Raw genomic sequence first — 16,989 nt, 5'->3', positions numbered from 1 at the left:
TCTTTGGAATGTTTGCATGGGAGATAAAAGAAAGGTTAGGCTCCTCAACAGCACCAGTGAAACTATACAGCACAAATATTTCAGAGGGCCAAGAACTTCTGTGATTTTTTCCCATTGGAGGCAGCTTATGTTTCCCTTGCAGCAAGGCACTTACTGTTCCAGTTTGTGGAGGCAAGTGTTTGGATTTGAAATAAGACATCTGCCACTTGGAGGACTTGGAGGCACTTGGACTGCAGAGAAGTGCACCTCGTACCAAGTTTCAATTGGTAATGGACAGTTGCCTGAGGTCAGGGCTGTCAGGAACCAGCCTTTGGCCAGTAAACACCAGTAAAATAATTGCCCAAGGAGAAAGCTAATGTCTCCAGATATTGTATATCATTTTCTGGTCCCCCTTACTTCCTATTCGATGCAGTGGGGAGTTTCCCTGCTTCCTAATTTAAATGTTAACTATCTTCATTCCTATTTAAAAGTAACGTAAACCCTGACTACTTCCCTGTACCAGAATGTGTTACATACACACACATGCACATAGATGTATCATAGATCTATTGAGGGATACAAACCTTAGAGTCACGCATTTATATTATAATGTATGATACAGATCACTGACAAGGATGTATTTATTACTATAACCTTCAAATCTATTGCTCTTCACAGCTTTTAAACTACAATGAAAGTTTCCAATGAGATGGTCTGTAAGTGTTACACAGGAAAATAAAGGTGTAAAATTTAGTTCATGAAAACACACTCTTTATTACAAGTCAAAGTCAGGGGGATTCACACTGGAGTTAAGATCCCAGAGTTTTACATATTCCACAAAATCACAGCAAAATGCTGTCACCCTTAAACACATAAACAGTTTTGAGGGAGAAGAAATAAGAGTACCTAAGATGAGAGCTCAAAATATCATCCAGTTTACCTGTGATCCAGTCTACTGCATTACACAAATTCTGCACTGTAACACAGATCATTAGCTAAAGCTACAAATGCAACTGATTTTGGTATTTCCTTTCTAGAAGTTAGACTAAGCACATACAAGATTATAAATATCTTTTTCTTGCTCGTATGTTTCTTAGTAAGGAGAGGAAGTGGCAAAGACATTGAAAAGCAAGTTGCAGGTCAGTACTGTAGATTTTTAAAGCTGTTTGGCCAAGCAAGGAGTGCAGATCTGCCTGGGAGTAGTGAGGCCCTATAGAGGGATCTGGACAGGCTGGAGAGCTGGGCTGAAGCCAATGGGATGGGGTTCAACAAGACCAAATGCCAGGTCCTGCACTTTGCTACAACAACCCCAGGCGATGATACAGGCTCGGGGCGGAGTGGCTGGAAGACTGTGTAGAGGAAATGGACCTGGGGGTATTGATTGATGCTTGGCTGAACATGAGCCAACAGTGTGCCCAGGTGGCCAAGAAGGCCAATGGCATCCTGGCTTGCATCAGAAAGTGTTGACACCAGGAACAGAGAAGTGATTGTTCCCTGGTACTCTGCACTGGAGGGGCTGCACCTTGAGTACTGTGTCCAGTTTTGGGCCCCTCACTGCAAGAAAGACATTGAGGCCCTGGAACGTGTTCAAAGGATGGCAACAAAGCTGGTGAGGGGTCTGGAGCACAGGCCGTATGAGGAGAGGTCTGAGGGAGCTGGGAATGTTCAGCCTGGAGAAGAGGACGATCAGGGGAGACCTTATTGCTCTCTGTAACTTACTGAAGGGAGGTTTTAGTGAGCTGGGGGTTGGCCTCTTCTCTCATGTCATTAGTGATAGAACTAGAGGGAATGGTTTTAAGCTACAGCAGGGGAGATTCAAGATGGACATTAGGAAATATTACTTCTCAGAAAGGGTGGTCAGGCACTGGAATGGACTGCCCAGGGAGGTGGTGGAGTCACCGACACTGGGGGTATTCAAGGAGAGACTGGATATTGTGTTGAGGGACATGGTTAAGTGGGAGCTATTGGTAATAGGTGAACGGTTGGACAGGATGATATTTTAGGTCTTTTCCAACCTTGGTGATTTTATGATTCTATAAATATTTATATTTAAATACAGTTCACCTTGTAACCTTCCCATTTTGCACCTTATTTTGTTGTAGGACAAAGAAAGTCATTACCTTGCTAATGAGTAAACAAGCTCAGTAGCTACTTGAGCCAGACATAAACACACACAAGGTGCCTGGTTCGTACATGTGACCAAGTTGTTGTTGCACAGGTATAAAAGATTGTAAGCACCTACAATAAAGGTGGCACTTTGTTCTGCATCAGCAAGGAAGCCTACAGCTCCCCTACCATATTTTGTTCCATTATTGTATTTTTATTTAGAGAATAAAATCACATCACTCAGTTTACTTCAAAACCTCTCCAACAGTAAAACACATTGTATGGGAAATCACAGCCTGAACCACTGATTAAACAGCTGAGGCAAGTGTTGGGTCAGCTGTGGAAGAACAGGTGAGAGTAATTTAGCTGTGCTCCTGGAAGGGGTGAAGCTCGACTCCACCTCCTCTAAGACCTCATTTAAGGGCTGACCACCACTGAGGCAGCATCTCTTGGAGATTGCTCCCCAGTGGAGACTGCTTCAGCTTTCCAGTCAAGGCATCAACACTGGTGAATTTTCCTTTGCTAATAACCTTTGAATATCTACCATCATCTTTGTTAACATCTTTATATTAGCCACCCTTACACACATAACACAAACTTTACTTTCTAGAAAGGAAGCAGAGGTAGAAAAAAAATCTGAGATGACTAGAAAGCATTGAAAAACTTTGAACCTCTTAATTAAGAACCTCAAAGTTAATGGAACTTAGAACCTAAATCATTTCATAACTTGATCAAAAATATCAAAAATAATACACCAAAAGAAGTTGTGTGAGAAGCCAGAATGCGATTAAATACAGAATTAAGACAGGATTTCCCAGGCTAAGAAAGTACAGAATAGAATGTTTGTATCACCAATATGACTCAATGCATCCTTTATTCAAGAACAAGATTCCTGCACAGCTAAGTTATGTTTACAAGAAAAACTTGGAGAAAAAAAAAATCTAATTACATTCAAAAGTAACTCATCAGCAATTTGGTTAAAGTTCTGAATCCATATCATACAGTAATATCAACATATTATAATTCAGTATTTCAGTAATAATTAAGTGTACCTGCAGAATCTTTCACGATAATGCTTGTATATTTAATAGTTTTTTCACAGATTCCTTATACTGAGACATGTTACTTTCTGTTTCACCTTCATTTTTAAGTGCAATTACAGAGTTTCTGTAATTCCTAACAACTTCAGATGCAAGAAGCTCTTCCTTAGTTACATTACTGACATTCTCTGTGGCTTTTATTTGAAGTAGAGTGTCCAGGGCATTTCTCTGAGAGGAGCTGTTTTCCCAGATATACTCTTCCATGTCTTCTTCAGTCTTCTCACTTTCCCATGGTTCAGTTTTCTGAAAAAAAAATGTACCTGATTTTAAAACTAAAAACTGAAACAGAGACATAATTTGTTGATTCTTTTCTTCCTCATTCCAATTCAGTTTAAAAAAAAAAGCAACAAAACAAACAAAAAAATATCTTCTGTCCTAAAAGACATTTGCTCTCTGAAGTACAAGGCCTGTTAACTCTAGTCTCAAACAGAGTTCAAAGAGGTGTCCAAGTGCCATTCATTTTCTACACAGAATAAGTTTCTTCCTTCCCACTTATCAAATTACTTACATAGCTAGAAGATGCAACTAGGCTAGCTGAAGTAGAGGGAGAGCTTATGGACTACACCCAATGAATAATAAAACAGCTTATATAAATAGTTTTACACAACCCTTTAGTTTAGAAGTCCCAAATATGGACATGCTTTAATTTGTAGCACTAGAACAGTAGCATCACAAATTGGTAAAGTATTTTTGTACGTCTGAAAAATACGAATCAAAACTAAGATTGATTATGTTTATTTCAAGAATGCATCATGCTTCACATATTTATCATTTATCTGCACAAGGGATATCCAAGACATTTTTAAAACAAAGGCTTCTCTCACAGGGATAGCATTTCTCAGGAGTAAAGGAACACAGGTAACACTCCTAGTCAGACCAAACTGACAAAACTAGAGTCAAGCCTGAGGTTCAAACTAAAAGATATTGTGTAAAGAAAAAAGGCAATACAATGTAAGTATGAATTTGAGTCTAGAGGAAGTCTTTACTATGGATTCTGGGATAACCAATGGTTATTTAAAACATTCACTCTGCTGCAAGCAAGCATATACTCCTCATCCCACCTGTGTCTTGTAGTTTAATGCTCTACTGTAAAAAGAACAGGAAAGCAAGGTGGGATGTCTTCTTCAAATTCATTTACTACATACAGCTTTGGGAGTTCACAGGCAAATTCAATTAAGTCTCTAGTGTCACAACATCCTGTACATTCCACTGTTTTTTCCTTCTCCCATCCACACTCCTGCTTCAACTTCAGTCCCTTCAGTTCATGAAGTATTAACTGCAGTGCAAGCACATGACAAAGGGAAGCACCCAGAAGACCTTTGGCTATTACTGTATATATTCTATCAGAAACCACAATCCAATTATCTCTGCTCCTACAAGCCTCCTTCCTTACTGTTCAAGTCTCAGACCTTTTCTAATCATACATCTGTACTTAACACTTTTAGAAAAAGTAAGAGATCAGAAGCGAGCACAATGTCATTACTGGTTTCATTATGCCAGATTACACTCTTTAAGAGATGCCCTTTCTATTTCCATGTAACTTTCCACTAAGATCTCATCTGTGTAATGCAGAATTACATCCTCCACTCTGCATCATTTTGCTTTGCGCATGTTGAAAATCGTGCGCATCTGGAACATGAAATACTGTTGCAACTTATTTTGTCAAGTTTAAAACAACTGTGAGTTCTTCCCCTCTCACTATCTTTTCCAGATCCATCACCTTTTTAGGTGCTCATAATATTTTTTCTTATTCAAAACTTAACTGTGTTTTTTTTTCCCCTTCCACTAGAAACTCATACAGGACTTCACTTTATAGTGACAAACTACCAATCCCAATTGTGTGCTCTTCTTAACCACTTGGGGGCAGGAAACCATTACTTTTTAAAAACCACTTAATATCTTGAAAGCTGAGGTTACAGCATTCAAGAAGCACAATCGCATAAAGCAGCAGAAATACAACTATTTTATCTGCTGTTTAATAATGTACTTAATGTGTCTCACTCTTTCATTTAGTGAATTCACTCCAGACACAATCCTGGGAAATCCAGATGTCCTTCCTACCCTCAAACATATTAGTGTTTCCTCCCAGCTTGGCAGATCATATGTAGACCGCTCCAAAAATGTCTAATTAGTTTCCATGGAAACTATAACATACAAAGAGCACAATTACACTACTTGATAGTGCCAACTATCTCTAAAGCCAACAGAAACTGGGGATGATGTCCCTATTCTGAGCTCAGAATAGGACTTTCAGTCCTCGCTCCTTTCAGCTTAAAGTAAAATTTGTGAGAATATTTTAAAAACAGAATACTTCCAAGTTGCAGCCATAGGTTAAAAGAGATCAGGAAACAACAGATCCTAATTAGTAAGTAATAGGATTTTGGAATTGGGTTATATTATAGTTTTCATAACTTTTTATGATGTAGCATTTTATAACTTCAAATACCTGCTTTTGCCTTTAAAGTTTTTTTTTGGTTTTTTTTTTTTTTAAAGATGATTTCAATTTATTTTTCAGCCACATAAATCACCACATAAATTGTTGCAGATGACAGTAAACTGAGTGGTACAGTTGACACACTGGAGGAAAGGGAAGCCATCCAGAGGGACCTGGACAGGCTGGAGAAGTGGGACTATGAGAACCTAATGATGTTCCACAAGGCCAAGTGAAAGGTGTTGCACTTAAGCCAGGGAAACCCTAGGTATTTATACAGAAGAACTCCTTGAGAGCAGCCCTGTGGAGAAGAACTTGGGGGTCCCGGTGGATGAGAAGCTGGACACAAGTCAGCAGTGCGTGCCTGCAGCCTGGATGGTCAGCTACATCCTGGACTGCATTAAGAAAGGGGTGGCCAGCAGGGAGAGGGAAGTGATTGACATCCTCTACTCAGCTCTTGTGAGGCCCTGTCTGGAGTACTGTGTCCAGCCCTGGGGCCCCAGCACAAGAAAGATGCAGAGCTCTTGGAATGAGTCCAGAGGAGGGCCACTAAGATGATCAGAGGGCTGGAGCACCTCTCCTATGAAGAAAAGTTGGGGAAACTGGGCTTGTTTAGCTCAGAGAAGGCTCCAGGGAGACCTCATTGTGGTGTTTCAGTACTTGAAGGGAGTATATAGACAGGAGGGGGAACAACTGTTTACATGGGTGGATAGTGATAGGACAAGGGGGAATGGTTTTAAACTAAAACTGGGAAGATTTAGGTTAGATATTAGGAGGAAGTTTTTCACCCAGAGGGTGGTGGTGCACTGGAACAGGTTGCACAGAGAGGCTGTGGATGCCACATCACTGACAGCATTCAAGGCCAGGCTGGATGTGGCCCTGGGCAGCTAGTTGGTAACCCCCACTCATGACACCGGGGTTGAAACTAGATGATCGTTGAGGTCCTTTTAAACCCAGGCCAAATTTATTCACCTAGGGAGACTTTTCCAGCAAACAAACATCATGATGACGCATTTGACACTCAGTTATGTGTGAAACTTAAACTAATTTGAATCAGTTAATTAGCCAAGTCAGATAAATTTGAACAAAATCTGTCTTAAAAGGGAATTTTACAGAAGTTTTAAACCCTCTGATGTAACATTTCAGACATTGATATAAAATACACACATGAAATAAAAACAGCACAGGCCTTATAAAGACAATGAAAAGAATTCTAAGCTAACTGTGGAAGTATGATACAAGCATAATCACCTTTGTTGAATTTGAAGAAATGGGATGGGGAAAAGAAATTAAGGTAACATTCTTTAAGCTGTACAGTCAGAAAACATATTTAGAAGTTTCAGGTAACATTTAGCTTATGTAGATGGGAGAAAAAGAACATAAGAAATTTTCTTCCCCAAATGCTTACCCAAGATTCATGGTACAGAACTGTGAGGAGATGTATTCCATAATCATAGTTCTGTCTTCTTAGTGGACACCTGAAAAATTAATGAACAAAGAAAGTCTTTTTGAAATCCAACTACTATAAATATGTAAATATGCTTGGAAAAAAAAAACCAAAAAAAAACTTCCCAAAATTTTTAATCTGTAAATTAGGCAATTCCAGGGAAATGTGTCTGTGTCTGATTTACACATTTCTGAATTCCACATTATCACAAATAGCATGATCAGTAAAAACATGAAAGAATTGACATCTGCAAGTCTAAAGGAAAACATACAAAACCAATTTACAGATCTCCAGAACCTGTTAAAAACCAGACTAACATATGCTGCATTCTACTTTGTCCTCTGCTAGAAATAGCTAAAATTGAATCCAACATGTACTAGCCTGGACTGCCTTAAGACCTGATTTTTTCTTTACCCCCCCGATCTGAAAGGAAGAAAAAGGTGAGAAAGTCAATTCAACATAGCTCAGATCAGGCAATCTACTCAATCTAGACAGGAAAAGTCTCTAAGTCAACATAGCTTTAAAACAAAATAAAATCACCATCAACATTTGTCCAGATAAGGCACAGCGCTGCAAAAAGACTTAAAACAAGTAATACAAAATGCCTGCTGAGATTCTGGTGACATTACTCATTTCCTCATGCTGATCACCAGGAACCTCCTCCTCCTCTCACCTCTTCCAAGAGGCTGCTTTGTTTCCCGCTTTTTTGATAAGCAAGAGTTCTATTCTCTTTCCTAGAATAACATATAGCAGATAAACTCAAACTTCGGAAACCATTTGTCCTGTACACAATATAGCATCTCAGTTCCAGCAGCTCTGCAGTGAACCAGACCAAAGACTGACAAAAAATCCTTCAGGAACAACACATGAGACATTCACAAATACAATAGAGGTAGAACTCCTTTCACCTATCCTAATAGCCACAAAGTAAGTTTTGCCATGGATAAGAAATTTCAGCTCACGTGGTCCCAGTAAGCCACCCAGACTTTCAAGACAAAAGGGATACATAGCTTCATCCATTTAATAGTAGAAATAAAACTGTGTTTTCTACTGAATGTCAGGAAATTAATTGTGGGAAAAGAAATCGTAATAGCTTTTTAAAAAAAAAAGCTAACATTTAAGATTACCAGTATTATTTTTCCTAACAGAAAATGCAGATGTGAAATAAAGCACAGTGTGATTAGCAATACGCATGTATTCTCTTAAACGCTTCAGAATTCAAACACAAAGCAAACATCTCCAGTGCAGTTTCCTGAAAATAAACGTGAATAATTACAATGATTTTTTTTTAAATCTAGAATATCAAAACACTGAAAAATGTCTGACGTCCTCATTTTTCTTGCTCACACCTCTTTAGATAATTGTTGTAACAGAAACTGTTCGTGAAAAACTGTTACTACTTATAATTAAGATTTCCTAATCTGATAATACTAATAGATTATACCTTATATTACGTGATTTGTCCTTAAAATTTAACATGAACAGAAGTACTAATACTGATTAAATTGGAAGAGATACAATCCCTTTCTACACTGCAACTACCAACACTGACATTTTTTTGTCCTGTAATCATACCTGTCTGTTTTAATAGTGAGAACATCCGTATCCTTGCAGTACTTCTCTCCTACAAGTTTAATGAGCTTCTTCTTTGCATGGTCATCCAAATTCAGGTTAGAAAGTTTAACCTTGAAGTAGAAGAGAAAACACAATTGATTATTTGGAGAAATTCAATCTCTGCACCCCAAAGAATACTTTCAGATACGATTTGACATACCTTTTATCTGGAATTAAAAGCACAGTTATTAAATATCCATTTTTGGAGTTTCTTCCAGTTTTATCACTTAGCAAAAACTTTTAAACACACAGCAAATACAATGTGAATATTCAAGTAATAGATTTCTCCTCACTCAAGTATCAGAAGGTTAGAGAGAATATTTCTACTTAAACTTCTTTCAGAGGGGAAAAACAACTGTCAGTTTCATCCGTAGCTTCACTTCATACTCATATGAACTTAATGTGGAAAATATTTTGAACAAGTTTCTGTTTTTTGGATACAGTTATATAAGGGTAATATTTTTAAATATCTTAATATATTTGTTACAAGCATCCAGAAAGGAAGGAAAGAAATCAGGAGTTGTCAACTCAGAATTCTCACTATCACTATTAGATCATGAATACAAGTATACTAAAGATGCATACAAACTTAAGGGACCACAACCATCTCACATAATTCATCAAATCACTGTATTAACAGCCTCCCTTTTCTGGCAGTATCAAAAAATAATAAAAAAAAAAACCACAAACATAAGGAAATAACTGTTACTTGTCTAGAAAGAAAAAAAAAAAACACCCCAAAACTACCACAACACAAAAAGCCCATAATTAAGTAGTTACTCTGAAGCTAACTTCTGAATGTAGTTACAAGTATGAAAAGTAAAGCAAGGTATTTTTAGCTATTAAATGTTCGTACAGTAGCAAATAGCAAAGCTAAATATCTGAAGATATATGGGGTTAGAAACGTAAAAGATGTAAGACCACTGCTTTTTTTCCACCCATCTCTATATCCTTCCTAAGATGTCACTGCAGAACAGAGGAACTGATCAAATTCAGGAATCTTGTATAAGAAAACCACCTGGTCTGTTACCTATGCTACAGGAACACAAAAAAATCCAAAGTGATGACAAATATTTTCATGGCTTCTTGCTTCAAAAACAGGATATGGTTTAGAGAGCTTATAATTGTGAGCTGGAATGTTGCATGCTATTTTACGTTGAATTTTAGACAAGCTAGAGCTCCACAAGGAATAACGATTGCTTAAAAAATAGTTTCGTTTTAAATCCATTTGTTTGGCTTAATTCTGACAACTGCACTTGGGACCAAACAATGATAAACTTGGTACCAAGAAATACAGGCACCAGGCTACAACTGATGAAAAATAAGCATTTACAGTAAGATCTCAACTTAAACAAAAAGTCTCTTAAAGAATTTTTGCTTTTAATTCCTACAGTTTACATTATTTTCTTAATAGTTATATCTTAAAGATCCATGAGAAAGTTTAGTGCAATCTGTAACAAAGCAAACAGAAAAAGTTCTCACTGATACAAACTCAACCCTATCTGACCCAGTGTCATCTGCTGTCACTTTTAAATCTCTCTCTTCTCCCTCCCAAAACAGTTTCTGTTGTCAGAGGATTAATCACAAAATACCAGACAATTTATTAATCAAGTCCGAGATCAGAACACCTGTAACTTGAAAAGGCATACAGACAGTTCCACCTTTGTCTCTGACTCCAACCCCTCCTCTTTCTAACACACATGCATAAGGCACATCCATACTAAGCCTTACAAGAATCAGGACCTACTAACATTAACGGAAGATTTAGAAAGGATAAACCAAACTTATTTCCGTTTATCATTTGAATTATCCTCTCCACTGCAACATATCTGACTTTTAGACCAACATCCTGTATCTCAAGAACCCCATCTAAAAGAAGAGATTTACATTTAGTAACATTTTACATATTTAGAAGGCAAGAAAAATACATGCTCTCACAATCTACTGTTTTTACTGGGAGGAGACTGAATTTTGCTTGACCCAGCAGCTGAGATTTTTGCCCTATCCATGATACCATGACCACCACTGTCCAGGGGATGCTTTGAACACAGGAGTGATGATGGGGGTGGGAGGGCAAGATCAAATGCGTGTCTCCATCTGCACATTCACAGCCCGGCATAAAGCTGGAGGCTTTTATCCTCATTGAATTTTCTTTTATTTATGATACATACAAATCTGTGAAAATTTGACCTTGACTAGGAACGTGAATTAAGAGACAAACAGTTAAACCCTAACATGCAATGACAAAAAAAGGGAAACTACTGCCAATGGTTTGGTGAAATGTATATTTAAGTCAAAGACAAACCAAATTAAATTCCAACCAATTAATTTTCACAATCTGAAGAAAAGATGTAGCCTCCTACAGATAAAGTGAACTGCTGCTGTTTGGTTGCTTTAATTAGATGAAGGTGCTATCAAGCCATATTTGAGCTTCTGCAGCAAAAGAACACAGCCATCACTGACTCCACTGATGCTGCTTTTAGAATAGGCTCAAATCTAGTCTCAAAAGGCATGTTAGTTAGTTTTTAAGAATGTATGCTATTTTGTGTGTATCAGAGCTCAACATTTAGTTATAAATATATCCATAACATTAGAACTCAACTTATAATATGCTGCAATATATAAGGAAATCCTTTGCTGATTTTTTTTGGACACACAATGAACCATTTCCCACATTCCCACACTTCTAAAATGTTTTAAAAGCAAGTCAAATATTTAGGTTTTAAAAACAAAGGCAATTGCTTTCCAAGAGTACTACTTACTCTTAAAGTCACTACTCTTGCTTTGGGATTACGAATAGATGTACCTGCAGAAACATAATCCACTGTCTCGATTTCAACAGGAAAATGCTGTTCACATTTTTCATCACTGTCCAAAGCACTTGGCCATTCAGTGCAGAAATCTATATAATAAAAGAAAACAACCCAAGTAAATTCTGTCTTTTCTCAAATTTACTGTAATTTAAGGTTTTAGAAGTAGTTCTAGAGAAACAATATACTCTTTCACAGGCAATGGCAGCATCTTCGTTAGACTCACTCTAGTATTTCAACGTCTTTTTTTGCACTGGGTTCCTCAGAACTGGTCACAGTATTCCAGATGTAGTCTCAGAAATTACAAAGACGGGGGTGAAAAAAATCATTTCCTAAATATGTTGATTACACTTTTGCTAGCACAACCCAGAATACAGTTAAACTTCACTGTTGCAGGGGCACACTTCTGTTCCACATCCAACCTTCAAAGGCCTGCTGAGCTCTCCGTGGTCTTTTCTGCAAAGCTGCTTTCTAGCCCTTTGTCCCCTGCAGGCCTCACATGCAACTGGCATGAATTAGTCCATCCCAGACACCTGACTATTTACATTTTGTTAGCTTCACAGTATCACACAGTATCATAGTCTGGTGCATGTTGGAAGGGACCTTAGAGATCATAGAGTCCAACCCCCGGGATTCGAGCCTCCTGTGTAGCAGAGCGGCACTTCTACCACTTGCGCCACAGGGGGGATTCGAACCCGGGCCCTCCAGTGTTGCAACATGGCATTCCTACCACTGCGCCACCAGGGCACACTTCATGGAAGTCCTAGCAGCAGTTTTTTTCCTGTCTCTTGACATCCCTCTGAATGACAGCCCTGTATCACTTGTTTTACCCTCTCCCCTATTTCTCATTATCTGAAAATGTGATGCTCTGTTACTGCCCAGCTTGTTACAATGCACACTTCCCACATACCTGGAATAGTTTACAGGTTTGCTTTGTAACCTTTCAAAGACTACAGTGAGGCTGACTGACCTGTGGTTTCTGACACTCTCTCTCTCTCTCTCACCCTCCATGAAATTTTCACACAAATATTCTATTCATCCTGGGTAATCTGAGCAATCCCAGGCAATCTTTGTTTTTGTATCTTGGGTCACTCAGGAGTTCCCTGCTCACCTGTGCTGTCCTTCTACCATACCTGCTCAAATTTTTGTGGACTAGAATGGATTATTCTTGTGCTTTTAGGAAGCAGTCCTAAATGCTCCCTTTCTCCCACCCCCACTATCTACAATGAGATCTGCCAAGCAGACTTCTGAATAAGCCAATATCATTCTTCTGAAGTTCTGGCTGCAGTTCTCTCAGCATTTTGAACTCCACAGTTTCATGGTCATTGTCACCAAGGCTGCCCGTAGTCTTCCCAAGTGCAATCGGTTCTTCCTAGTTTGTGAACAACAAATCTAGTAGAGCATCTCTTGTAGTCAACTGGTAAATTAACAAATTGCAGTTAATATGCTAGATGTCATCCTCACTTCTCTCAAGATCTTGAACTCCAACATCTTTTTTCGGAATCAAGGGTTGCCATCAGCTTTCAAATCCACAGCCAATTCATCCATATTTGCGACTAGCACATATAAAGCAACTTTCTCATGGACAGTTTACCCAGGATCTGAACACAGTGATACTGACAGCACTCGACAAGTGTTCAAGATTGTTTCTATCCCATTCTTCTACCCTTCCAGAGGATGTTTAGACAGCTGCAGCTTCCCATGAGAACCAAAGATGGTAACTGCAAGGATTTTTCATCTATTTCAAGAACAGTTCATCTGTTTTCCCTTCTTCAGGCAGCCTAGACCACCAGACTCTCAATCAGCTTGTAACCCATCTCACAGCAAACATCCACATCAAAGCTGTTTTGGAACACATACTATACTATATGGATCATATCTCGCTTACTACCTCATTGGACAGTTACACTTTGAATTGGCTTTTTAGAGAGACAGCTATAAATAACAGCTCCGTCCACCCCAAAAGAAACAAACAAACAAAAAAAAAAAACACCAAGAAAGAGGCAAAGAAAGTAACAAGGGTAAACAAATCAAAATCCTACCTCTGAGAGCTGCACAGTGTTTCTTAACTGCAGGAGGAGTAAGATGTAAAAAATTGGGAATCTAAAATAAACATACCAAGAGTTACCAAAATAATATCATTTTGTCTCTTCATAATTAAAGGGGCGTTACTGAAATTTGGTTACATTTTCAGAATTTGTTAATGTAATTCAACATATACAATAGAAGATAAAGATGAGAAAACTCTCCTCAAGCTTCATTCAGGAAAATATTTAAGTTCAGTAATAAGTCACAAGCATGATAACCCAATCAAAGCATGATTTGTTTCACTTGTATTTCTTTTTAAGATTTGCCTTTGTGACTTCTTAATTTAGAAGTTATACAGAACATTTTTCTATTCATAGAAAACAGTATCCAATAAAACTATTTCAGTTAAAATAGTTCAGTCTTAATGAATAATAATTTTAAGTGTTGATGCACACTAGTAGCATGTGACTTACCTTTACAAGCTCTAAGTTGCCTTCTTTCGGTGGAGGTACTCCTCCCTTCACTGGGTAACCCATTCGAATTGGAAGAGGCACAGATGCAGGTTTAAACACAGCTGCTGTTGGATAAACACTGCTCCAGTCCTGGTCAACAGCCATCCTCTCAGTTCTGGGAGGTATATGCTAAGAAAATGAAGATTGTACAAGTTTGATGGGAGACATGCTGATTTATGATATCAAGCACGAACATAGGTGAAAGTTATTCAGGGATAAATTCTCATAACTAAAAATTTAATGACACACCTTAATATAAAAAAAAAAATAAAAAAATTAGTGCTCACTTCCCAAAGAATTTTTAAAAAGAGAAGCTCTCAAAAGTTAGGTTCCATGTCCCTCCCAGTCTAAATAATAAAAAACCATTATTTCAGAAACACTTCAAAAGAAGTCTTGGCAGGTTGAGGAAGAAGTGGGGGAAGAGTTAGAAAATTAAACTGAATTGCCTGAAGTGCCCAAGCGTTCACTACAGGAGGCAAAAACATGAGTATTAAGTTTCTTGAATTCTGAAAGCCTGAGTAATTTCATATTAAAAGAAACAGATATACATGCAAAAAACTAAAGCCACTGTTTCTTTTTCCAGAGCCTTAATTTATTGATTTTTTTTTTATTTTTTTTTTTTTTTTTCATTTAGAAGGGTAAAAGATAAACATACATATGATGTCAATTGGTTTTTATCATTAAATCTGTACCTGGGAACAAAAATTTACACCTGGTCCGTTTTTAAGTACTTGCTTGTAAAAACATGTCACACAGTACTACACTGCTCTTGAAATTTGTATGTGAGATAACAAAACTCCTACTTTTGACAGAAAGCAAACACTACAAATCCTGCCAATCTGCACTGAAAATAACATTAACATACTTGTTTTTCTTTTACATGCAACCTTAAGTTACATTTAAGACCTGCAGTACATGGTCTCTGCACAAGCCTTTTTTTCCTCTTGCTATTTTTGAGATTAGAGATTGAAAACAGGAGATTAAAACTGTTAAGTGTACACTCTGGAATTGATTCACATTAAATCAGTTCATCTTGTTTTTAGGGGCTCCTATAGAAACTATTAAGACTCAGAGCATGGAAAATGTTCCCAGCCAGTTCTGGGTTAGCTGCAAACAGACTCAGTTCTTACAGATCTTATGGACTGTGATGTCCTGCCTCTTCTCCTTGTCGAAGCTGAGGGGAAAAAAAATAAGAATTATTTTTCAATACAAACTATTAGGTTGTTTTGTTAAAAATAAAGCACATTCCACACTTATTTTTTCCCCTTGCAAAACCAACATATAAATATATCATGAAGTAATTCCATTCTACCTGCTCCTGCTATAAAGAAACTTAAAATAAAGAATACAAATAGGGCACTTCAACAAGTACTGTTACCTCTGTGGAGCAGTCATAAACAGACATACACAATTCATACCAGTCTTATTCCTTCAATCATAAACATCTTCAGTCTCTGATTAGGAGTGTTCTAATGAGCCCCCACCACCTGACATTGCTCAAGGGCCCTTTTTCAAACCTGGCAATCTACAAATGACAAATATCCACACTACCCTCAGAAAAAATGCTGGTAACAGCCCTGACCGACGGGGGTCTGAACACTCTGGAGTCATCTGGACTCCGAGAAGGCAAAACCGCTCAGCTTAGGGCCAGACACAAAAACAAACACGCCACGCAAGCTCATATCCCTTAGCAACTGTGAGATTCTATATTAGAATACTTAATTCACTCACTGGTCTGCTGGGCAAGCACAATCCTGACCCGAAGGGAGGAAGGCGGCGGACCGAGCTTCCCCCCCACCCTCAAGGCCCTACCACTCAGCCCTACCACTCGTAACCAGGCACGGCCCGGATTCAGCCTCATGCCCGGCAGCAGTAACCGCAGAGAGCACCGAGCCACCCTCACCTTCCCTCTGCTGGGCTTCCCTGCTGCTCGCAGCCGGCGCAGAGGAGTAAGCAGCCACCTCTGCCCGCCAGCAGCACCGCGCCAAAGCAGGCCACCGACCCGAGATACACACTGCCCAGCCCGCAGCCATCTTCGAGAGAGGAGCTGCGTGCGATATATCCCGCCTACAAAGGGGAGGGGTAAACTTAGCAGAACGCCCAAAGCGATTCGTTTCCTTATAGAAGAGAAGCAGGATGGGTAAAGAGAGAGAGAAATAGTCGGAAGTTGAATTGAGCTTGTGTATTTCTCTTGCAATGTTGTCCTGGTTAGTGCTGTTGAGGTACTGCAAAGATAGGGAAGGGCTGTGTGCAAGTCAGTGATGTTTACTAGCACTTCAGAAACTATTTCTCCTTAGCTAAGACCTGAACAGTTTCTGACCTGCTGAAGTACAAACTGGAAACCAATGATCACACTACCATATAGGTAAATCAACCTGTAAGTGACTAGATAACTTTCAGGTTTTTTATTCTGTTTCTCAGAAATAGTTGAATACAGCTCTGATATGGTGAGGCTTTGGGTTCAAGAGACGCAGTATGTATATTAATGCTAGTTACATGAGCTATACAAAATTACACTGAATACCATAGAATAAGTTCAGAAATACATCTTACATACAATACCTGCTTTTTCAGTTTAAAGCATTACTGCATTTTTACATTTAGATTATCTGTGATGCATATTGCATTGCCTTCATAATGACACATCATTGCCTAGGTTCAGAAAAACACTTTCTGTGTTTGCATACAGTTATGCTCCTGCTGTTTTCATCATGACAAAGTTTGGGAGTTAGCTTACTCATACGAAGATGAAACAGAAAATAAAGTTAGCATTTAAAGATTAATAAATTTCTGGTTATATTTTCCATGCATCATCACAAATTATTAAAAATTGCTACCCAGGGAAGATACTATTTATAGTGTCTACTTATAGTAAATCTTACTTTTAACTGTATTTTTGGCCATTGCTACTGTTTAATTGAGACATGTCTTCTGGCAGTTTTTCTTTGTTGTCTTTTTCCAT

At 38.4% G+C, this 16,989-nt stretch overlaps 1 protein-coding gene across 1 annotated transcript; it reads right to left on the bottom strand.

The window, feature by feature from the left end:
• Positions 1–2,940: 2,940 nt before the first annotated feature.
• On the bottom strand, positions 2,941–16,156 carry MRPS35 (mitochondrial ribosomal protein S35). Its single transcript, XM_015871095.1, has 8 exons — positions 15,931–16,156; positions 15,158–15,201; positions 13,989–14,156; positions 13,530–13,590; positions 11,440–11,579; positions 8,639–8,748; positions 7,025–7,094; positions 2,941–3,428 (listed from the first exon to the last, which is right to left on the bottom strand). The coding sequence occupies exons 1-8, from the start codon at positions 16,058–16,060 to the stop codon at positions 3,150–3,152; spliced, it is 1,002 nt and encodes a 333-aa protein (XP_015726581.1). The 5' UTR covers positions 16,061–16,156; the 3' UTR covers positions 2,941–3,149.
• Positions 16,157–16,989: the final 833 nt, after the last annotated feature.

The sequence above is a fragment of the Coturnix japonica genome, chromosome 1 (genome assembly GCF_001577835.2).
Source record: "Coturnix japonica isolate 7356 chromosome 1, Coturnix japonica 2.1, whole genome shotgun sequence".
Classification (NCBI taxonomy): Eukaryota; Metazoa; Chordata; class Aves; order Galliformes; family Phasianidae; genus Coturnix; species Coturnix japonica.
The sequence above is the reverse complement of the archived record's forward strand: the minus strand, read 5'-3'. Positions and strand labels throughout refer to the sequence as shown.

Coding starts and splice junctions, on each gene's coding strand:
- MRPS35 (XM_015871095.1), bottom strand. CDS start 16,060: ATGGCTGCGGGCTGGGCAGTGTGTATCTCGGGTCGGTGGCCTGCTTTG. Junction 14,157..15,157: donor CATCACAGTCCATAAGATCT/GTAAGAACTGAG, acceptor TCATTTTCTTAG/CATATACCTCCCAGAACTGA. Junction 3,429..7,024: donor TTCTGTACCATGAATCTTGG/GTAAGCATTTGG, acceptor TTTTTTTTTCAG/AAAACTGAACCATGGGAAAG.